Source organism: Notolepis coatsorum (assembly GCF_963971535.1).
Source record: "Notolepis coatsorum genome assembly, chromosome: 7".
In the NCBI taxonomy this organism is placed as follows: Eukaryota; Metazoa; Chordata; class Actinopteri; order Aulopiformes; family Paralepididae; genus Notolepis; species Notolepis coatsorum.
In genome coordinates, this window is record NC_140171.1 from 88,757,830 (window position 1) to 88,782,179 (window position 24,350).

Consider the following 24,350-nt stretch of genomic DNA (forward strand, 5'->3'; position numbering starts at 1 on the left):
CATTGCAAATGTGAATCCCGCAGGGATGTTTTTAATGAATGAAACCTATCGCTCGTTTGGCTCTGATTCCTTTCATATTCTCCGCTGTGGATGTTTAACGGAGCGCCTGGATTTTGTTTCATTCTGCAATCTTTTAATAAAGTTTTAAATCAACCAATCAATGCCGTTAGAAAATCAGGATTTCTGCGATCGACATCTGCTGTCTTTTCAAATGAGGCGGCCGCGCGCACTTATCCCGAATTAACGAGACTGAATCAGCGTTCGAGGAACAGGGAAAGCGCGGATTCAAACATCGGGTTAATTGAATCTGGATAATGGGACTTTTGATCGACTTAGTTGAACCAGGTACGGGGAATAGGGCCAGGGTCCTGTAATCAAATGTGAAATCCTGCTTATTTGTCTGAAAACTCAAATGTAATTTCCTTGTTTTCGCCATGGGCGGCGCCATTTTACAGTTAGCTAGATGGTGACGTCACCATAGTTGTTGGGCTGGCTTCTGTTTTACACAGCTGGTTACCTACCTATAGTAAACATGGAGTGTCTTGAAAGTCAGTCAGTAAATTGTCAACCAAATGTAACGTCACCTACCGAAAAAATATATATTATATAATTATACTTGTAGTTGTATTATTTGCGAGACATCGCCACCACGCAACAAGTCAAACAGCTCCACTGTCTGTGTGTATACTCTGCTTTGGTCAAATCACATTCAAGTATTAGGTATCAGTTTCCTTTTTTCCCTCCCTCAATAATATTATGTTATTTATGTACGTTATCATTATGTAAACAAATGCACATATGGATTGTTTGCTGCAACGTTTCTAAATGAATTTAAGCATTAATAAATAAGCAGAGAATTAAATTAGATGTCCATAATATTTGTGTTTTTAATTAGCATATAGCCTAAATAAATATGAATTTAAGAAGTTAAATACTGAATTAACGACACATATTTATTAACAGGCTGAAAGTTAAAACGAATAACAGGCTGAAAATACAATTAGACTATTTAATATAGGCTAAACACAGTGCGTAAAATATAGGCTAAGCGGTGCGTAAAAGGCCAGTGGCGTCGCGTGGGTAAAATAACAAGAGGATGCCAATTTTTTTTTATAAAAATTGTTTTTATTAAAACAAATATTAATACATTTAACCATTTAACATTTAAGCCAAATAATATTGTGATTGTGACTAAATTAAAATGCACACTAAATAAAAATACACATTTCAAGTGTAAACAATAGATACAGCTAGCTACTACTGACATTATCACAATGTCAGTAGCCTAGCTATATCTATTATATTGTGATGAAATAATGCATAATTTATGCACCTTTAGTTTAGTTTATAAAGGACAGTGTGCACTGACAATCATTTGCATTAAACAATAGATGGGATATATGTACCGGATCTCCTCTCTGGTAAACAAGAATACCCTGAAGACTCTAACAGGAGCACTCATTCAAGGGTACTACGACTGTGCTTGCACCAAAGCACCTCAAAGGCACTAAAAACAAGATTACAAACATCACAAAACAAACTGGTCAGACTACTGCTTAACCTCACTCTTAAAACCCACCTCACCCCTGCCCACTTTGACAACCTAGGATGGCTTAGAGTAGACGACAGAGTACAGCAACTTGCAATGGGCCTGGTCTACAAGATACACGACTACACCACTAAGGTACCCATGTACATGTCAAAACACCCACCTACCAGAACCCCTTCCAATGTACAGGCCCCCACTCACCCCAGGCCCCCACTCAACCCCCCCCCCCCCCCAGACCCCACCTACCCAACCTCCTCCAATGTACAGTTTCTTCCCCCTCAAATGTATATACTCTCAAATGTATAATGTACAGTATATACTTTCTTTTTAGAAACTGTCTATTAATCAGAGTTTCCAACGCCAGGGTATATATGACAGGCGTTGTACTCTTAAACAGTACTGTATATTTGTAGATCTGGTATGTCATAAATGTCTGGATGTTACAGTACTGTGTCATGTATGTTATGATGAATTGAAAATGGGGGACCCTGATGTAAACAAGACGAAAGTCTTTCTCTGGTCTGCATCCCCTTAACACATTGGGTGACATGCAGTATGCCCATCTTTACCACTCTCTGCCAGTGCTGTAAGCCTATGGAGTGGCTCACCTTCTTTGCAGGGCTATAACTTTTCTATAACTATATCGACATTACTATGGCCCATTCAACATCGGGTATCTATCGTTCCGGATGTGGGAATATTTTTCCATTCATACATTGTCGTGTTCGTACCGTCGAGAATATAAGTATGTTTTTACATTTACATTTGACATTTAGTCATTTAGCTGACGCTTTTATCCAAAGCAACTTACAAGTTCTGTACGACAAGACAGCAAGAAGGGTACAACTCTATCAGCTGAGTAACAATGTTCATCAAGTGTTGCGTGTTACAGTGTAGGTTAGTTTATTAGGACAAGTGCATGACAGTAAGGTTAGGTTTTTTTTTTTTTTTTTTTTATATAATCATTTCAGATAATGGTTGAAGAAGTGAGTCTTTAGTCGACGGCGAAAGATTGGACGGGATTCGGCTGTCCTAACTGGGATGGGTAGTTCATTCCACCATTGTGGGGCAAGGACTGAGAATAGGCGGCTTCTCTTTGATGACCCTCCGGGAGCTTGGATAGGAGTAGGTCTGAGGCGGCCAGAAGATGCAGAGCGTAGGGGTCTTGAGGGTGTGTAGTTAGAGACCATTGACCGAAGGTAGGCGGGAGCGGTTCCCTTTGCCGCACGGTATGCTAGGTCGAGGGCCTTGAAGCGGATATGTGCAGCAATGGGGAGCCAGTGCAGGTCCCTAAGAAGTGGGGTGACATGGGCCGACTTCGGTAGGTTTGAGATCAGGCGGGCCGCTGCGTTTTGAATGAGTTGAAGAGGCTTGGTGGCAGTGGCCGGGAGGCCAGCTAGCAGTGCGTTGCAGTAGTCGAGGCGGGAGATGACTGTTGATTGGACGAGGAGTTGGGTGGCTTCTTTTGTCAGGAAGGGGCGTATCCTTCTGACGTTGCTCAGGAGGAATCTGCAGGTTCTGGTTGTCGCTGCGATGTGAGCAGAGAAGTTCAACTGGTCGTCGAGGACAACACCAAGGTTCTTGGCGGTCGGGGACATGGTCACAGCTGCATTTTCGACTGTGATGGAGAGGTCGGTCAGGGGGGAGGATTTGGCCGGCAGGTGGAGCAATTCTGTTTTGCTTAGTTTCAGTTTGAGGTGGTTGGTCGTCATCCAGGCGGAGATGTCGGACAGACAGGCCGAGATCCGATCAGAGACGTGGATATCTGAGGGAGGGAAGGAGAGGAAGAGTTGAGTATCATCGGCATAACAATGATATGAGAAGCCATGAGACGTGATAATGTTACCCAGTGATTTAGTGTAGAGGGAGAAGAGAAGGGGTCCTAGGATGACACTTGGTAGGAGCGGTCGTTGAGGTATGATGTCAGCCATGTCAGCGCAGATCCAGCCACTCCCATTCCTGCGAGGGCCGCGAGGAGGATCTGATGGTTGACTGTGTCGAAGGCTGCAGATAGATCTAGGAGAATCAGGACAGAGGAGAGGGGGCGAGAGGCCTTTCGCTTTTGCTAAGTGAAGTGCCTCTGTGACCGCAATAAGGGCCGTTTCTGTGGAGTGGCCAGTCCGGAAGCCAGACTGATTGGGGTCTAGGAGGTCATTCTGTAATAGATAAGCAGTAAGTTGGTTGGATACAGCATGTTCAAGTGTTTTAGAACTGTAGACTGTGTGTAGACTGAGTGTTTTTAGACTGTATAGCAGTAATTCCTAGAATGCGCGCTATAGGCCCCGACGCGTATTTACATTATCGATTGGCGTTTCGTCCCTATACAATACACGCTATATAAAAAATTTCAAATGCATATGATTGCTATACATTATGCTCCATCATGCGTGAAGGAAAGGGGGGGGGGGGGGTCGTTTATGATTCCTTGATTGTCACTAACGGCTTTCTTTAGTAAGACGCCATACGTTGATCGGACAGATTGCAATGAAATAAATTAACAATTGTGTGTATTGAGCCGTACTGTAATTGTACCCATTCTGCAATCTGTTAATAAAATTAAACGAAGCTATCATTTCAATCTATAGTCCTATGTACTGTACATAGCTATTTAATCAGTGATTAGCCTCGCCCTCTAGCTGTATCTATTGTGATCAGTGATCACCAGATATCATCGTTATCACACTTTGCATGCTGACTGACAATGGCTCTACTACTAGAAGACAAAGGCGATTTTAATGTGATTTGATTGGTCTAGAACTTCTGGGGCAGGCTGGCAGACAGTGGAAGTCCTACTGTCAACAGACTTTAAACCTGATTAACATCACTATTGTAACAGAGGTATAGTCCGCCTATACTTTTACACTATGATAGGTATACTACACTATGATAGATGATAGGTTATCATCAACAAAACAGGGTTTCCTTTATTTAATTTACAGTTGAATTTGACTTGTGTGTGTTAACTTGTGTAATGTTAATTTGTGTATTGAGCCGTACCGTATTGTACCCATTCTGCAATATGTTAATAAAGTCTTCAATCAATCAAACAACGCTGTTTGTTTACACAGTCACACATAACGTTAGCTAGCAAGCAAGCTATGCAGTACCGTAGGCTTACCTTTGCCAATGGACTGGACAGTTATATATCATACTTTGCTATCGCGTCTCGCTCTGCCAATGGGATAACCTCTTATCTCCACGCACCTAGCGTGCACCTAGCGTGCACGCGAAACAAACAAATGCACCCACTTGCACGTGACCAAGCCACTCCCATGCATCTCACCGTGGATGCACGCTGAAATACTGACCGCTATGAAAACCAGAGACAAAAAATGCTCTGAGTTTCGTAAAAGTCAGTCAAAGCTTACCAAAAGCACGAGCAGTGAACTCCAAGCCCACGTGACGGAACTCAAACTGGAAAGAAACAGACTAAGAAATGATGTAAACTCCATGATCAAAACAGCAAAGAAAAAATTCATCAATGACGAAACCGAGGAAAACAAAAACAAACCGCGTGAACTTTGGAAATTACTCAATAACCAACTAGGCTGCAGTAAAAAACTTAAAACCAGATTCTCAAACATAAACATAAAGACGGACAACACGCTCATCACAGAAAAGCTGGATGTAGCCAATTACTTAAATAGTTTCTTCACAAACATAGCCACAACACTGGTAAACAAACTACCCTCCCACTCAGGGCATTATGGGGTAGAACACATAGTAGCTTACTACAAAAACCTAGGGGTCCACAAAGACGACTTCAAACTGGAAATGGTAACAACAGATGAGGTACTCAAAAAACTGAGCGCCCTCCAACCTAACAAGGCCACTGGCCATGACAACATCCCCTCCAAATTCCTCAGAGACTCAGCAGCCGCCATCACCCCAGTCATCACACACATAATAAACCTCTCTATAAAACAGGGACACGTCCCCAAGGACTTCAAAATTGCGAGAGTGACCCCTCTGCACAAAAAAGGCAGTAAATTAGACCCAGGCAACTACCGCCCTGTTTCTATCCTTACCTCCATCTCGAAAGTCATGGAAAAATTTTTATACGAACAGGTCGAAAAATACCTTGCGGAAAAAAATCTAATCTACAAATTCCAATCTGGCTTCAGAACATCCCACTCCACTGACACATGCCTTCTCTATTTAAACGACCACATCAAACAAGAGGTGGACGCGGGCAAATACTGCGGCATGGTCATGCTGGACCTACAAAAGGCCTTCGACACTGTCAATCACACCATTCTGATTGACAAGCTAAAAGCAATTGGCTTTGATAGTCTATCAGTGAGCTGGATGCAATCCTACCTGGAGGGGAGAGAGCAGATGGTGGAGGTAAACGGTACCCTATCCCCCCCCCTCACAGTAAACTGTGGTGTTCCACAAGGAAGCATACTAGGTCCGCTACTGTTCCTAATTTATGCAAATGACATGTCGTCAGCTTGTGACTGCAACTTGTTCCTGTTTGCGGACGACTCAGCCCTGCTGGTCTCTGACAAGAACAAATTACAGGTTGAAAAAACCCTCAGCTCAGAACTAAGCAAAATCTGCATATGGCTCGCTGATAACAAACTATCATTACACATGGGCAAAACAGAGTCCATTCTCTTCGGTTCAAATAACAAACTCAGCAAGACCGACGGCTTCTCAGTTACAGTGGGTGACAATATTGTCACAAGGAAAGAAGATATTACCTACCTGGGTTCCATCCTAGAGGCAAATCTTTCCTGTGACAAAATGGCATCCAATGTAATAAAAAAAGTCAACCAACGAACTCGTTTCTTGTACCGGATCTCCTCACTGGTAAACAAGAATACCCTGAAGACTCTAGCAGGAGCACTCATTCAAGGGTACTACGACTATGCTTGCACCTCATGGTACCAAAGCACCTCAAAGGCGCTAAAAACAAAATTACAAACATCTCAAAACAAACTGGTCAGACTACTGCTTGACCTTACTCCTAGAACCCACCTCACCCCTGCCCACTTTGACAACCTAGGATGGCTTAGAGTAGACGACAGAGTACAGCAACTTGCAATGGGCCTGGTCTACAAGATACACTACACGACCAAGGTACCCATGTACATGACTAAATACTTCCCAAAGGTCAGGGAATACCACGATCACAACACCAGAGGGAGCTCCACAAATCATGTTAAACCCAGATTCGGCTCAAACAAGGGACTAAACACGTTTCGCAATTATGCCACATCAATGTGGAACGCCCTACCCAAAGCTGTAAAGGAATGTGAATCACTACCCACTTTCAAAAACACTCTCAAAAAACACCTAAGGGAGACTGCAACTCGAAACTGGCCCCTGTAAATGTCCGAACACAACCCCCGCCAATGTACAGTAAATTACCAAGTATGGTCTTGTCAATAATCCAATGTACAGTGTTGTTTGTACAGTTGTACAGTGTCCCCCACCCACCCCTCCTACCCCCCCCCCCCCCCACCCACCCAACCACCTCCAATGTACAGTCCCCACCCACCCCTCCTACCCAACCCCCCCCCCCCCCCCACTCCTACCCAACACCCCCCCCCCCCCCCCCCCCCCCACTCCCCACTCCAGGATGCTTGAAAAACAACACATACAACTCATTACAGTAAATCATTCACAATTATTACATTTGCATAGTAATAATGGCACAACCCTTAATTAATACAAACATGCACATTTGTTGATGCATGTTCATTCTAGCCATGAGTCTGTGAGTCTCTGAAGCACCCCGAGGGGAGGGGTTGAGGGGAGGGAGGGAGGACGGTAAGAGATTCCGGTTTTGACTGATTACATTTGCCATCAGCTAGTGCCGGTGGGGGGGGTTATTTTTTACTACAGTTGCCGTCAATAGGGGAGGGATTGTGGCTTAGGAGATTGGTGACGGGACAGCCTTTGGTTACGCCCCTCCAGCTTGCGCACATCGCCAGGCGTACACGCTGGAGGGGGGGTTTGGGTTGGGGGGGGGAGGGGGCCTGCCATCCATCCATCTTATCTACTCCAGACAGCTGCGCCTCATTCCTGGCACGGCTCCACTGAACTCCATACTCCCGTCCTGACCTCGTCCTTGATTTCACAGCAGAAGGGGATTGGGGGGGGGGGATGATACTTGCAGCCTGAGTCAGATTGCTGCAATATGATTCTTAAATTTGGTTTAATTTAGATTAATCATATCTTCTCACATCCCTAATTTCCTTCGTGATGTCCAGAATGGTCTGCGACCGCGACTGTTCATCTGCATGGTTGGCAACAAGTCTCTCAAGAATAGCCTGATGAAGCAGCAACCAATAACATTGCTCATTTGGCTGCTTTTCTGTCCACAATGGTGTCGGTGGTGGGGCCTTAGGGCCAGCTGACGTCAAAAACATTGCGCATGTTTTTGAGGTTATACAGCTTTTGACCCAGCCGCAAGCTATAACCGCAGGGAGGGCTAGGATGCTGTCAACACTTGTTCACAGGCATCTTTGGTTGGAACAGTCTCCCCTTGAGGTGAGGAGAGAAGACTTCCCCTCCTCAGGGTTCCCCTCTCCGCAGAGGGACTTTTTGGTCTGTCCGCAGGGGCGCGGGCGGTATTTGACCTGGGCCCCACACCGCCCCACACCGCGCAGCCAGAGGTGAGAGCACGGCCTCGCCAGCGGCTGCGGCGAGGCCCCCGACCGGCGGCCATGTTTCCCCCGCCTGAGATACCCTGGGCACAAAGAAAACAGGTGATCACAAGGCCGACAGCCTCAGCGGCCGAGGGATCGTCTACATTAGATCAGCACGCGCTAAAAAAACGTCACCATCTAGCTGTGTCTAGCACGCTCTCCGGTTACTCCCCCCCGCTACGGGACACAGGGCTCTGATTTGTTCCCTTTGGCTGCGGGCCGCGTGCTTTCAGTGAAGCGCAAGCGGCCCCACATTTTGCTTCTCATGGGGACAGGGGCTGACACCCAGTTGCTAGCTAGGCCTGGGTCTACCTGTGAGAATGCTGTGCTATCAAGCGGCTCCCACACCACACGTTCTGCGTCTGTGTTTGGTGAGCCTGGTGTTGTGTCTGTCGACGGAGCAGGGTTCCCTGTATTTGAAAAAGGTTGTCAGCGGGGGAACTCGAGGCCCAGGAGGTTGCAGCATGAGTTCCCCCAGCCCCGCCCTCGCCAGGTCGGGTATCACGTTAGTGCCTCCCCCGACCGGAAGATCGGCGGTGGTCAGTCAGGCATGCGTGGTTTGGGTGGTAGTAATATCACTACAGGGCTACGGTGTGTAGGGACCCACCCTATCGGGCAGTGTGGGGACCACACGCCTTGCATGTCCAGCTGCAGAGCAGGCTATCCTCAGCAGTCCATGCCGGGAAGATGCTCAGCGGGGGAGCTTATGTCAGCAAGGGTGATGGCCGCTCCCCCCGTATCAGACCGGCCCTTTCTGTCGGGGTCCCCCCTTGGGTGCGATTGCCTCGTTGGTAGAGTCAGGGTGCGATATCCCGGCTCTGCGAGACACCCTGCTTGCGTGGTTGGCGAGTCCAGGGTTGGCAACACACAGCGGGTGGGACCGGGCCTCCTATCTACGGTTCCTGACGGACCAGCGCCAGTTGGCGGCGGTTGCGCTTTGGGATTATCATCATGTATGGCTACAGCAGTGCCATATGTCGAGGTGGATGGAGAGAATGCTGAGGCGGGGGCTTGTGTTGCAGTTTGCACAACCCCACCCTCCGTTTTTGGGTTTGGTACATACCCTTTTGTCAGGGTCCACAGCGGTGACAGCTCTGGCCGACCAGATCCAATCTCTGTTGGCGAAGCAGGCCATCGTCGTGGTCCCAAGGGAGGATGCGATGTGTGGCGTTTACTCCCGGTATTTTCTGGTGCCCAAGAAATCGGGAGGTGTCAGGCCTATACTGGACCTGTCCGTGTTCAATCGGCTGATTGTGGCGAGATGGTTCAGAATGTTGACCGTCAAACACCTGCTAAGCACTGTCAGAGTGGGAGTACTTTCACATCCCGATCTTCCCTCCTCACAGGAAATTCCTTTGCTTCCTCTTCCAGGGCATAGCGTACGAATACCAGAGGCTGCCGTTCGGCTACTCTCTGGCCCCTCGCACATTCACCAAGTGCGTGGAGACCGCACTGGGACCTCTGCATCGTCAGGGGATACGAATTCTATTCTACCTCGACGACATTCTGCTCCTTAGCCGGTCAGAGGAGATCGCCAGGTCTCATACCAGGCTGGTGGTGGAATTCCTCACCAGTCTAGGTTTTGCTGTAAACTGGGAGAAGAGTACTCCTCTTCCCAGTCAACAGGTGGAGTACTTAGGCTTGGTTCTAAGCTCAAGACCCATGAGGGCAACCCTCTCAGTGCGACGGCGAGAGGATATTCTCAATGCGCTCAGGAGGTTCTGTCCTGGCAGGACGGTTACGGCGCTGTCCGTGAGGCGCCTGCTCGGTATGATGGCATCTGCCCAACCTGTGGTCCCTCTTGGCCTCCTCTTCATGAGGAGGATACAGCGGTGTTTTTTTTTTTTTTTTACTTATATTTTTATTTAACATTTATAGACATACAACACAACATTTACAGTGACATCCATAACATAACCACATACAGATGTGGGTCCCTTGAATATGGCCTCGTTCAGCCGTCCAGACCCCCGTAAGAGGAGAGAAACCCCACCCTCCTCCCCGAGAGATAGAACACCCCCATATCCTGGTCCACCATGCACGGAGCCGAGCACCCAGAGCCCCCACCCGCCCCCGCCCGACCGCCAGGCCCCCGGTCCACGAGAGCCCCAAGCCCAGGTCCGCAGAAGGCCTAAGCACCACGCCTCAATGGCCCCCCGACCCCCCGCGACCCCAAGCCCGGTGCCCCCCCGGCCACGACGGCCGAGGACCCCAGGAAACCCTGCCCCCCCACACCAATCCCACAACACGCAAGGCCCCCCCTCCCCCGGGTCGAACCGCCGGAACGATGGCCCGACCCCACTGAACCCACTGTACCTCCCATGTCACCGACATCACTGCATACATTTATGAAATTAAAACTAACAACACAATAAGAAGAAATGACACGGATATAAATGATTATGGTTCACACTCTTTCCCCGGTTGGCGGTTTGGAGGGGGATCAGCCCTCCCACTGGAGAAGCCCCCCCCCCCCCCCCCCAGAGACGAAGATACCCCCGAAGGAGGCTCTCCAAGCCTCTCTTCATGTCCAACATTTTGAATTCTTGTCCTTCATATTTGTCAATGTGCACATTTAAAGCAACTGCTATTCTAACATAACTCTGAAGAAATAATATAAAAGAAGACTAAAGACAATTGGCACTTCCCAGGTAATTCCTTTTAACCCTGTTTGACCCCTGTTGGCGGGTTGGAGGGGTAAGGCTTTCCTGGAGAGGGCCCCTCCTATAACGACAGAGATGTCCCCTGTGGGGGTTCTCCAATATCCCTATTATTGTCCAACATTTTATTTGAATTTTTATCTTTCATATGATAGTACATTTCCAGAGCTCCCGATCAGGTCTCTGAATGTGATTCCCCATGTTCCCCGTCCTCTTAGATGTGTGTCCTGTGTGTTAGTGTCTATAGTTTAGTCTAGTACGTATTATTTGTATTATATGTCCCGAGTCAAGTCTCGATTTCCCCAACTAATGTGTTCACCTTGTCTGTATTCCCAGTGGTCTGTGTGTTGTCTGCAGTATGTCTTGAATCATTGCCTCCATTCACTATCTAATTATATGCATATGTGGTATTGAATCTTGGTCGGTGTGTATGACCTCAGTGCTCGAGTCCTGCTTGGTGTGTGAGACTTCGTTATTCGAGTTCTGGCTGGTCCGGTTGATCTCGGTGCTCGGGTCCCGGTTGGTGTGTGTGGCCTCCGTGTTCGCATCTTGGCCGGCCTCCGCTCCTGCATCTTGTGTGCGGATGGTCTGGCCGACCTCGGTGCCCGAGTCCCGGTTGGTCCGTTTGTATCCAGCGTCTCCCTGTCCCTCCCCCGGGGGCCGTCTGTTTCGCCTCTCCCGAACCAGCCTCCATGCTCCTCCGAACACCCCACCTTGCATCGAGTCCAGTCCGCGTGTTGGCCATGTTAGCTTGTAGCTCCCTCACCCACCAGGCCTTGCTGCGGCCCCACGTCCCGTTAGCTTGTATCCCTTGCTGCTTCATTTTCACCGTGATAACTTCCATGTTAGCTTGCAGCTCCTTCTCCAGCCAGGCCTTGCTGCGGTCCAACGCCATGTTAGCTTGTATTCCCCAACCCTTCTCCAACTCCTCCCAGAGTCCATCGCTGTTGCCCTGGATGTTCCGCGTGTTAGCTTGGATATCCATTGCGTTAGCCTGTTTGCTAGCTTGTAGCTCCTGGTTAGCTACTGCGCTAGCCTGTTGGCTAGCCAACACGCTCTGAATTTCAGCTTGGATGCCGGCCCATATGCTAGCTGCCCACTGCGCCACGCTAGCCTGCATGCTAGCTTCCCACTGTGTCATGGCAGCCTGAATCATCTCCTGCGTCCTCCTTTGTACTTTTTCTGGGGTCGTTTTTCTCTCGCCTTTTCTCGTGTTCCTCCTTCCTCCTCTCTTATATCCTTGGATTGTCACTTTTTATTTCGCTTTGAATTGTTTTACTTCCTTTTTTGATATTCAATGACCGGGAGCTCTTTCATGTGGCTGTTCACCAGAACGTCGCAAACCGGCGACCCAGCGTGGTTTTTCAGTATGAAAATGGACCCGGTGAGTGGCAAGTGGAAGCGACTGAAGGTTCCCGTGTCAGTACTGGGGGATCTCGACCACTGGGGGAGGCCATGGGCAGCAGGCTATCACACGTCACGGTCTTCACCGACGCCTCCCTCACGGGATGGGGGGGGACGTGTCGGACCGACGCAGTAGGGGGCAGCTGGCCGGACCATGCTGCGCGGTCTGCACTACATATCAATGTGTTGGAATTGAAGGCGGTCCTTCTGGTCTTTAAGCGGCTCGGCCACCTGGTGGTTTGTTTTGATCAGGACGGACAACACAACGTCAGCGTTGTATATCAACAGACGGGGAGGAGTACGCTCCCTCCGTCTGCACTGGGCGGCGGTCGAGCTCTGGCTATGGGCGTCTCTCAATCTGCGCAGCCTGAGGGCTCTCCACATCCCTGGCAGGGACAATGTGGGTGCGGATGTGATGTCGCGGGGCGGTCCTCATCCCGACAAGTGGGGACTATGTCCAGACATAGTCAGGCAGGTCTGGGACCGATTCGGGGAGGCCATGGTGGACCCGTTTGCGAGCAGACAGTCCCACCAGTGCCCCTTGTGGTTCTCAGTCAGTCGGAAGGATAACCCCCCTCTGGGGGCGGATGTCTTCTCTATGTATCCGTGGCCACCCGGGATTCTGTACGCATTCCCCCCCATACACCTGATAGCTCAGCTGTCTGAGCGGGTACGTCAGGAGCGCAGGACTTTGATCCTGATCGCGCCGGACCGGGGCACGGCTGTGTGGTTCCCGGTCCTGATCCAGCTCTTGGTAGCCCCGCCGTGGCCTGTTCCATGGTCGCCGCGGGCCCTCTCTCAGGCACGCGGAGCGCTGTGTCTGCCCCCTGTTCTGGGGCAGCCGTTGATGGTTTGGCTGCTGAAAGGGTGAGTCTGGAGGGGATGGGTCTTAACCCTACTCTGGTTAACACCATCCACTACCGGGGTTTACGCAGGTAAGTGGCATGCTTTTCAAGAGTGGTGTGAGGTTGGGGGCCTGGACCCGGCCCTGGACTCTGTTCTTTCCTTCCTCCAGTCTATCCTTTCCTTCCTCCAGTCTATCTTGAATAGGCTGTCGGCCTCGACAGTGAGGGTATACGCCATGGCTATATCCTCTTGTCACGTAGGTTTTGAGGGCGGTACGGTGTTCGCCCACCCTCTCGTGAAACGTTTCCTGCTTGGCGCTCGGTAACAGAGCCGTCGGAATCCGATGTTTTCGACTACACTTAATGGCTGGTCGTCGAGCCCTATGAATTCCATTACTTTTCATGTGATCACCTTAGCCTTCTGACTACCACCGTTGTGCCCTCTAACGTGGTTTGCATTAGTGGCCGCTTTGTTTCCTCTGACTTTTTTTACGCCAATAATAACGAGTTGAGTTCACCATGTAGGCTGTGCTTCATCTCGATATTCAGCCGAATGCATGAATGCTGAGTCTGGCATCAGTTTGCTTACATCAAACACAATGAATGGTTTTATTACACGTATTATTATTCTGCAGTATTATTAATTTGCTCCAATGTCGTGGCCTCACACGGTGCCAACTGCAGGTCTCGCCATCTCAAAGATGACAGAGCATACATATGCAGCATCCCCCTGTTGGGGTTGCTCAATTCTGTAAAATATTACATAAATGTTTTTTTATGAACAACGATATTTGAGGAGCCTAATAATATTGCTACAGCGTGCTGCAGGTAGTAGTAGTAGTAGCTAGGTATTTTGGTATGTAGCTAGGTATGTGGGAGGCTCCGGGCGAAACCATCTCTGTGAGGTCAGCATTTAACGTGAACAAAATGGCGGTGCACTGGTTGATAAATGCTACATGAAGGGACATAACAAATCGTTTTTTCTTAGAAACGGCTTATTTTTATAACGTGATTATTTTCTGTGGTTTATCTAAATACTAATTTGATGCTATGATTATATCGCTATTCAACATCTCCACTTTAAACACTGAATGAAGAAAGGGTTAATGTTTTGGGTTTGATAGGGTTGAAAAGTCAGCGACACAACAGGAAAGCACATGAGACAAACCTAATGTTGTTACTTTCGTCTCTCGCCAATATCACAGATTTATTGTTTATTTTGGATCCCCCTTCCTGGGGTCCAGACATACAAATTAAAAACATTATCCAGCACACACATTTAAAAAAAACATTACATAAAACTGTATATAAAAAAGAATCATTTTCTAGGCGGCTGAGTGGCGCAGTGGGCGCTCGCCACTAACGCAGGAGATGCTGGTATCGAGTCCAGCTCTCAGCGTTGATACCGGCTTGGCTGGCCGTCATACTAACGCAATTGGCAGTATTAGGGGGTGGGAAAGCCGGTGGGTGGGGATTGGACGTTGTGGACAGCGACTCCTACAGGTCGGTTGGGTGACGCCGGTGCGGCGGAAACAGGAAGTATCGGGGGCAGTGTGAGCCTCCCACGTGTTATTCCTCACCACTGAGAGTTTGAGCTGCTGCTGTGAAAAGATGCGACAGGCTGCCTCCTTGTGTACCGGAGGGGACACGTGATGCAAGGCTTCTATCCTCACTACAGCCGACCAGTGGGAGGCATAGTCTAGCAACGTTCAAGACAGGGGAGGGAAGAATTGGAAATATGAGATTGGGATGGGAGAAAAATAGAAAATGGGGAGAAAAAGTGGATACCAAAAGAAAAGAAAAATCATATTCTTAACATCCACAGTATTATAAGATACAATATTACACATATTGCAAAATACACCATTACAAAGTGCATATTATAAAATACAAATGTACATATCCCAAAATTGTAATCGGTATACAAAAGAAGTCTGTATTAAAATCAGTATAGAATAGGCGCCCCAGTGGCGAACCACATGGCGCGCTCAGCCGCGACACGGCCGACCCGGGTTCGACTCCCGAGCCCGTCGTTATTTGCCGAGTGTCTTCCCCCCACTCTGTCTCCCATTCCTCCTCTGTCTCTCTCTGCTGGACTGCCCAGTAGCAATAAAGCGATAAAACGCCAAAAAATTTAAAAATTAGTATAGAATCAGATTATTACTGTATTAATGTACTTCTTAACTCATTCAGCGCCAGCGTGTACCCCCATCTGTGCTGTCTATGGGCCAGCTTTTCGTGACCATTTTTGCGATATTTCATGATAAATAATATTATAATAATAACTTTATTTGTATAGTAAAAAAGTGTGATAAGATTGTTCAATAAAAAATATATAACTGAGCAGTGTATCGCTCTTAGTACTTTGAGTTTCTTTACAAAGTTCTAACATACAACAGAGCATCGCTCTAACATACATACAGTACAACAGAGCAGTCCGTCGCTCTAACATACAACAGAGCAGTCCGTCTTGCGGACTAGATACTATGATCTTTGCGGAGCTATTGTATATTCTATATTATAGCTATGGAGACAATACTATGGCTCATTTGACAGAAACTATTTGTAGTACAACATGTAAAAATTATTTATCCGAAGCAGCAATCATATAAACGCATGTTTTATGATGGAGTTTCGGTAAAGTACACGTAAAAAAAGACGTTACCTTTGTTTTAGATGTACTCCATTTCTCACGTCGAGTCCAAATGTGTCTTGAATCAAAACAGGATCAATATATATGCCTTCATCCGTCTACTTCATCTGCTCGGGCCAGACTATACCACGGAGCCGAATAGGTTTCTTCGTCGGTCGATTTGATTATAGTTGTTTTACGTTTTACCAGTAGCTTGGTCCAACATAGTCCAACTAGGGTGACCAGGTCCCAATAAACCAAATGTGGGACAAAGGGTATGTTTGCGAGGGACACCCCCCCCCAGTGTGCAGCCCTCCCCCCTTTTGGTGGACTGTCCCTGTCCCCTCCTTTAAGGCTCATTAAAATTACCACAAGCCTAATATGTTTTGCCCTTATTCATTTTATTTTTATTTTCCTTTTGTCTCTAATGGGTGTCAAAATAATAATAATAATAAATAATACTCAAAATAAATTAAATTACCACCCAGACTTACAATCACTTATCAAACAGAGCAGGAACAGTAACAAAAGTCTCAACCCACAAGTCCAGGGATTCAGGGAATGAGCAGGGGGGAGGAAGGATGAGGGGGAACTTGCAGTGATGATTGGAAAGCTCAACAGAGCAGGAACAGTAACACAACTACAAAAGTCTCAACTCACAAGTCCAGGGATTCAGGGAATGAGCAGGGGGGGAGGAAGGATGAGGGGGAACTTGCAGTGATGATTGGAAAGCTCACCAGAGCAGGAACAGTAACAAAAGTCTCAGTCTCAGTTGAGACTTTTGTTACTGTTCCTGCTCTGTTGAGCTTTCCAATCATCACTGCAAGTTCCCCCTCACCCTTCCTCCCCCCCTGCAAAGTCCAGGGATTCAGGAAATGAGCAGGGGGGAAGGAATGATGAGGGGGGACTTGCAGTGATGGTTGGGAGCAGGAAAAGGACAGTGCAGCACTCTGGCGCCACCCACAGGATTCTCTCTTCACACCTTCACACCAGCATCTGAATAATAATAAGGAAATAAATTAAGCATAAGCAACATTATGAGAAGGTTCCAAATGGTTTTCCAGCATAGTAAAATCCAACACCAATATTCAAAATCAAATAAATCATACTTTATCGTAGACACAGGGGGTCCAAAATGACATACGTTTCTTACCATCAAGATTCTTTTTTACTTTGTACTTCTTGTTGGAGCGTGCAGCTTCCAGCAGAGCCTTCTCCTTTAGTGCATATGCATAGAACTCCTTGCAACTTAATCTAAAGTTGCACTTCACTTGAATTTCTGCCTTTATGAGCTCCACCGAGCAGCGGTTCCTCTGGTCAATCCAGCATGCAGTCATGAGTGAGAACACCCTCTCCACTGAGGCATTGGTGATGGGAATGCTGAAGAGGAAAGATGCAACTGCAGTCAGGTTTGGTGTGTCTGTGTGTTTGAGCAAGGTGGACCACTTCTCCACGACAGGAGCTCCTGACTCTACGATGGCCTGTTGGCGTGGCAGAACCACACAGTGCTCATCATATAGTGCATCCATGTCCAGCTTCTTCCTGAGCTGCAGGACCTCTACAGCTTCGCAGAGATGGGAGAAGGTGAATTGGCTCTTGAGCAGTGCCAAGCTGGCCACTTTCTTCTGGAAGTTGCTGTCAGTGAAGTCATATCGCTGCTCCAGGTAGTTGAGAGAGGCCTGGTAGAAGTTGGACATATCCTGTTTGATCACTGCTGCCTGTGTGTCTGGAATCTGTCTCCATCCCAAAGAAACCATCCATCCGTCGTTGCTGAAGCTTTGTTTTTAAAGTGAACATCATGTCATAGAGCTCACAGACAGTCCCATCCTCTCTCTCCAGCAGCAGCACAATGTCATGGAAAATCGTCAGTGCGTTGCTGAGGAAGGACAGGTAAACCTAAAAGGAGTAAGGACAGTCGATGCTACTGTATACTGATGGAATTATCATTGTTTCCATTATCCCTATGTTTTTGTATGGATAACAAAGTACATGATGTTTCAAATATAAAGTACAATAAAAAAAGGTTGAGTGCAATCAAATTAATTACCTGCAGTTCAAGGGGTTTCCCCTCACCATCCTGGTCGTCTTTGAACAGCCGCCATAGTGACTTTGGGCACAGCTCCTCTCCCAAAGAGAGGAAGTAGCTTTTGATAGCCACCCAGCTGTCATGGAGTCTCTTCACAGCGGGCCACAGGCTTAACCACCTTGTGGGCACATGTCTCCGCACAGACTGGAATTCTTCCTCCACAAACGCAAACACTGATTTCAATTCTGCAGTGCGTTTTGCAGATGATGAGAAGTGACTGTAGATTTTGTTCACCACACTCTCAATGTCAATGTTCATCTTATCTCCAGCATGTTTTGCACTGTTGTGGACAATGTGGGCCACGCAGTTTGCCTTCAAGATGTCTCCGTTGTCCCCTTTCAGCTTCTGGAACACTGAGTTAAACACTGGCATTGTCAGCAGTGTACGCTGAAAATCATTTCAAGTCTCAGGCTATTGTCCTTTAACTTGGTTGTAATCTGGTGGTGGATTGCAGCAGATGACTCATCACTATCCTCATAGAAGTCAAGGATCTTTGTTTGTAAACCCAACTCTGACGTCCAGTATCTTAAAGAGCGTGGGAATAGTTTTGTGGTGCCATGATTAGAGGCATCTGAAGCCACAGAGAAGAATGGCGTGTGGGCTGTGGAGACAGAGGGGGGATGGGATCCCCCCCCTGAAATAAAAACGGGTCAAAATGATCCCCCTTCTAAAACTGCCATCCCCCCTTTCCATCCCTTTGTTTGTTATGAATTAATGTGGTATTACTGCTATTTCAATATTTGCTATGAAATGCATGTATTCAGTTCACTCTGACTGCAGGAAATTGAGCGTGTGATTATCAAAAATATGTGTGCATTATATTATTAATATATTTGAGTGAAATATATGGCAATATCCATTCCTCTATATCATAATATATTGTAAAATATGGAAATAGAATAATATATACACACCAATATAATTACCATGGGTATATTTGTAAATATATTGTGGATATATTTTTATTTTTTGTCCACTTTTTCTCCCATTTTCTATATTTTCTCCCATCCCAATTTCGTATCATCCAATTCAACCCTCCCCTGACACGAACGCTGTTTCTTGCCTCCCACAAGCCGGCTGCAATGTGGACTAAGTCATACATAGCACAAGTCCCCTCCGGTACTTGAGGTAACAGCAGTCGCATCTTTTCACCTGCGCAGCTCGATCTCTCAGTGGCGAGGAGTAATGCGTGGGAGGCTCACGCTGCCCCCGACACTTACTGATTCTACTGCGCAGGCGCACCAACCGACCTGTAGGAGTCGCTGTCCACAACGCCCGATCCCCACCCATCAGTTTCCCACCCCCTAATACGGCCAATGTGTATTGGTACGGACGACCAGCTAAACTGAAAGCAAATGTGGAGAGCGGGGCTCGAACAGGCGAGCCCAGCGTCTCCAGATTTCGTGGTGAGCGCCTTGCCCACTACGCCACGTAGCCGCCCTATTGTGGATATATTTTTTGATAATATATTGTTATTGTAATATATTGAATAATATATTGGCAATACTCCCACTATATTCCTAATATATTTACAATATATTTAATTTCCCTTAGGGAATCTACACCCTCATACACACCAGCGTTTCCGTTAGCCGGTAATTACCGGTATTTGACCGGCAAAATCTGTTGAAGTCCGACATATTTAATCTCTCCGGTCTTAATGTCCGGTGAAAATAATTCCCTGAGTCTAAGCACAATTTGATTATTTGAATTGTATTAAAATAGGCTAAAATTAAATAGCCTATGCGATGAACGAAACAATCATTACATGATTTGTTTCATCGTTGCTTCTAATAATGACAACGACGTTGTCAGCGAGAGCTTAGTGCTGGGTGTGCAAACTTTTGTGAAGCTGCATAGCCGGAGCAACAGCAGCACAATGCAGTACTCCAGCAGTACTCCAATTCAGCCATTTTCAATTCAATGTTGGGTGGGGGGCGCTGTTGTGCGGTTCCCAGAAAAGAGCCAATAACAGCTGAATCTGCTGCTCTGCAGCGCCATACTCTCGCAAATAAGTCATTGGGAGGTGGAGAGAGAGAGAGAGTCGTCACGCAGACCCACGATAATGTTGCTGTCTCTCTCTGCCAAATTTCTCAGTTCTTCGCTTGATATAATTAATACAAATGTCCAATATAACGGAATTCGTTAGCTCATAAAAATGTGATTATAACAGACTGTTGTTTATTAATGTCGGGCGACTGCCCACAGACACCTATTTGATTTAAAGTCGGCAGCAGCACAAGTCTCTGGACTTATTTTATTTGGAATATAATGACTTTATATGCAAAAGTAGCCTAGTTTTAAGTAAACATATTATAAATCTACATGCCTGGATGATGTCATTCTTTTGTTTTGTTGTCATTCTTTTGCCTATCAATTGTTTTTAAGCTCAATAAACTGACCGGAATGTCTCTCATTTGACCGGTAGATTGAAATCTACCGGACACTGAGGCCGGTAACAATTTCTTCTAACGGAAACCCTGATACACGCATGAATTTAACACACCTTTGGTTGTTTCCTCCCGTGGCTTAACCACTGGGTTTTGAGTTCTCTGAGACAACTCTCCACTGAAGCAGGGGCTAGCACGTTGGTTACGATTGCTGCTGCCTTGGTCCGACCACAGGCCATTGTCAAGATTCAAAATTTCAAGATTCAAGAGGTTTATTTGTCACATACATACCAGGGCATACAGTGAAATGCGGGTGGTCATGCCCGCATCGATTGTGCAATAATACTAATAATAAAATAGACATAAAAATAAACCGGTAATAAGAAGACATAAGATGTGCATGATAAAAATAGACATGCTAAATTCCTGAATTGTGTTGAAAGGAGACTTTGGAGAGAAAAGGGTTTTCCATTGTATTTCAGCAGCGGCTTGTGTTTTCACCCCACCAGCCTTCAAGTCAAGTCAAGAGTTTTATTTATTTGTCTTGGCTATGTCAGAGTCGGGGCAAATGGTAGGGGCTAGCTTGGTACCACAGTCTGCTGATCTGTATGACTGGGCATGTTGGATAGTGTGGTAAACACTTGTTACCTCTGCAGTAGTTATTTTGTCTGCTTGTCCAACGTCTTTTGGTCGGAGAAATGCGAGCATGGATTTTGACGTCTCTTTTTGTGTAACTCATTTCTTGTGGGACTCAGATTGTCTGTCGTTTTATATCAAATTCCCCCCGTGCCCGATAGAGAACAAACTCTTGCAAAGTTCACAATAAACCCTCTCTGCATCCCCCTCGACATTTCTTACCCATGGGTATTCTATTTTCCATTCGCTACGGTAACTACACCTCCTCTTGGTTTGGTGTCTCCTGCATTTTTCAAAGTACTTATTCTTAATGGCGGGTCGCAACGAGCTGTCAGTGTCACTGTCACCTCAGCTGTTTGCTATCGCGGAGATTTCAAATAGGGGCGGGCCCCCCGCTTAAATGCGCGTATATGTCAATAGTATGTACTAGTATGTCAATAAACAGACAGAGAGCCCACCTGGCCGGCGGCCGCCTCTTCACATTGGCTGGGGGGGGGGACATTCGCGCAGATGACAAGAGGGACATGGTCTCAATTTGCGTGACGCGTGAAAAGAGACAGAAATGCTGTACAATCACGCGCAATGCTTGACGTCTGGTCACCCTAAATCCAACATCATAGTCTGGTGGAAACGCACCTTATCATCCATAATCATCATCCATAATCCGTTTTGTCTTCTTCATATATCCAATAGTTCGCTCGCCATTGCATTGCAGCCAGGTTACTATTGTGTGCTCGGGTCAGACTATACCATGTAGCCGAATAGGTTTCCTCATCGGTCGATTTTATTATAGTTGTTTTATGTTTTACCAGTAGTGCTTAGTCCAACAAACACACCTTATAATCATCATCCATATAATCCATTTAGTCTTTTTCATAATATCCAATAGTTCGCTCTAGGTCAGCGGTTCCCAAACTTTTTTGGCCGTGCACCCCCTGTCACCTCCCGACCTAGCTCGCGCACCCCCCAATGGGTTTCTGTTAGAAAAAATTGTTGCTGGTCTCCGTGCACAGATTTAATTTTTTATTTTATCTCTTCCCACGGCGACTATGGATAGGGAATTTCTTTATTTAATAAAAATGTTCACGACAATACTCTGCCAGCATGTTTAATATCCATAATACTAAAGGTTTGACTAAGATTTGTATGAAATTGTATTGTATAAAAAAAAATAAAAAAAGTTTTACCACCATTAGCATTTTCATGTCACGCACCACCTAGAGGGCGCTCGCGCACCACAAGGGGTGTGCGCACCACAGTTTGGGAACCACTGCTCTAGGTGATCGCGATTCTCGAACGTGTTCTGCTTACTGCTGCTCGCAAAGAGTACCTAGTTGTTTTGGGGACTGTGGGCGCTGGCTGTGGGGTCTGTAATAGCTGGCCCATGTTCATAAGGTAGGCGATACTGCCACCTGGCGGACTTCGATCGTCATTGCAATTCCAACGTTATGCCAGGAGGCTCCGGGGGACTGTGTAGAACGGGGATCAAATACAAAAGATCAAAAGGATCTAAAAACGATTTTACTCGTTATTGGCGCTGAATGAGTTAAATCTGTATTTACTTGATGTGAGATTTTGTCGAAGCCTGTTTCAGTATGTTATAGCTCTATAAATGTTCTTTTTAGGTTTGACACCCTCATCGTCATATCTGCTTTGATCGCCACCATAGTTAATGCAGCAGTGAAATCATGTAAGTACACATTTCTTAGTCTCAATATCATATCTATATAAACACAAGAAAGTTAAGGACTCACGTCACACACTCTAGCCATTTAACATTTGACATTTGACATATGACTGATGAATTTGTATTCTACATGGATGGATTGATTGATTGATTGACGGCTGAGACTCTGATCTGTTGGGTTCCAGCGGGGGGCTACACCAGCCGTCAGGTCCTGGACATCGTCTTCATCCTCAGGGTCCTGAGGCTCATCCGGGTCGTGGACAGCATCAAAAGGTTTGCTATACTGTTAAAACAAGAGGTCGATAAAAGCTACGTGTAACCATGTTTCCTCTTATTTATGCAGAACATGTATATACATAAGGCCTTGCTTTGTACAGATGCAATTAACATGCACAGATGTCCAGAATTGACAAATATACCCTGGTACACACTCTAGCAACCCCAGCTAAGACATTCTTTTTGTGAATTAAAGCTGCAATAATTATTTTCTGACAGCGTCTTTCACATTTTCAAAACTTCTTATGACCACCTGCTATCGGAAGGTCTCATTGAGTCATGATGTCCTACTCAATCAACCCTGCTATCAGAAAGTCTCATTGAGTCATGGTGTCCTACTCAATCAACCCTGCTATCGGAAGGTCTCATTGAGTCATGGTGTCCTACTCAATCAAACCTGCTATCGAAGTCATGGAAGCCAAAAGTACACAGGAAATAATAGCTGTTTGAGGAATGTGGATTGTGTTTCTCATGAATTGGCATGATGTATGTAACAAAGTGTATCTTTTCTTCTGCCATAAGGTTCCGCACAATCATTAACACCCTCATTAAGATTGGACCCACAATACTCACATTTGGACAACTCATTATCGTAAGTTGTTACCTTTTGTTATTGTTCTTGATTGCGTGGGCAACTATACTGTCATTTTATAAAGTATGGTCTTTTTTTTACCTGTTCTTTTTTTTACATTTTATATGTAAACAAGTATGGTGTTCTTATGCCTCCACGCATCTCAGCCATGGCCCGCCTGAGGCATTATATTTTCGGGTTGTCCGACCAATGGTTGTCCCATTCTCTCGTGTACGCAATATCTCAGGAACGCCTTGAGGGAATTTCTTCAAATTTGGGACAAACCTCCACTCATTACTCATATACTACTTCCTGCTTCAGCAAAGCAAGCTGCTTTTACTGTCGCTCCGCTCCGCTGCTTTTGCCTATCGCTATTATAATGATTTATTACAGCCCTTTCAACTTTAATTACTCTGTACGTTAACTCCCAGTTCCTATGGTACTTCTCCAGAACTGTGAATCTTCTTATCTATTCAGATTTTTTACCACAGTCGAAAGGACGAGTAGCAAGATTCTCCGTGGGAGGAATAGCGAGCCGTCTTATCAGCTACACACAAAGGACTATGTCGGAAGGCAAGGATATTTATGAAAGACGAGGAAGGTTTTCCTTGTTATTTTGAGTTTTAACGAGACGGAAGACGACAGTGTGAGTAATAGCACAGCTCCAGGGCAACGGAACTGCCCCGTGTAGGGGAGAGAAACGGACATCTCCGGGGCGACGGAAGCTGCCCCGTTTAGGAGAGAGCGACGGACAGCTCTCTTGTATGATATTTCATAAAGACCCCGGTTGTGAAGTGAGTGACTCACCACCACCACCATCACCACCACCACCACCATCACCACCACCACCACCATCATCACCACCATCATCATCATCATCACCACCACCACCAGCTAAGTACCTAGCTTAGCTTCAGCTTAGCCTAACCTGAAAAGACAGGAAATAAGGGAAGAT

At 46.5% G+C, this 24,350-nt stretch overlaps 1 protein-coding gene across 1 annotated transcript in view; it reads left to right on the plus strand.

The window, feature by feature from the left end:
* Nucleotides 1-24,350, plus strand: part of tpcn3 (two pore segment channel 3) — a 144,562-nt gene that overhangs the window by 79,524 nt on the left and 40,688 nt on the right. Inside the window, exons 12-14 of the mRNA XM_084317981.1 lie at nucleotides 22,487-22,551; nucleotides 22,734-22,821; nucleotides 23,347-23,416. Coding sequence (XP_084174107.1) covers nucleotides 22,487-22,551; nucleotides 22,734-22,821; nucleotides 23,347-23,416 — 223 coding nt within the window. The remainder of the gene's footprint in view (nucleotides 1-22,486; nucleotides 22,552-22,733; nucleotides 22,822-23,346; nucleotides 23,417-24,350) is intronic.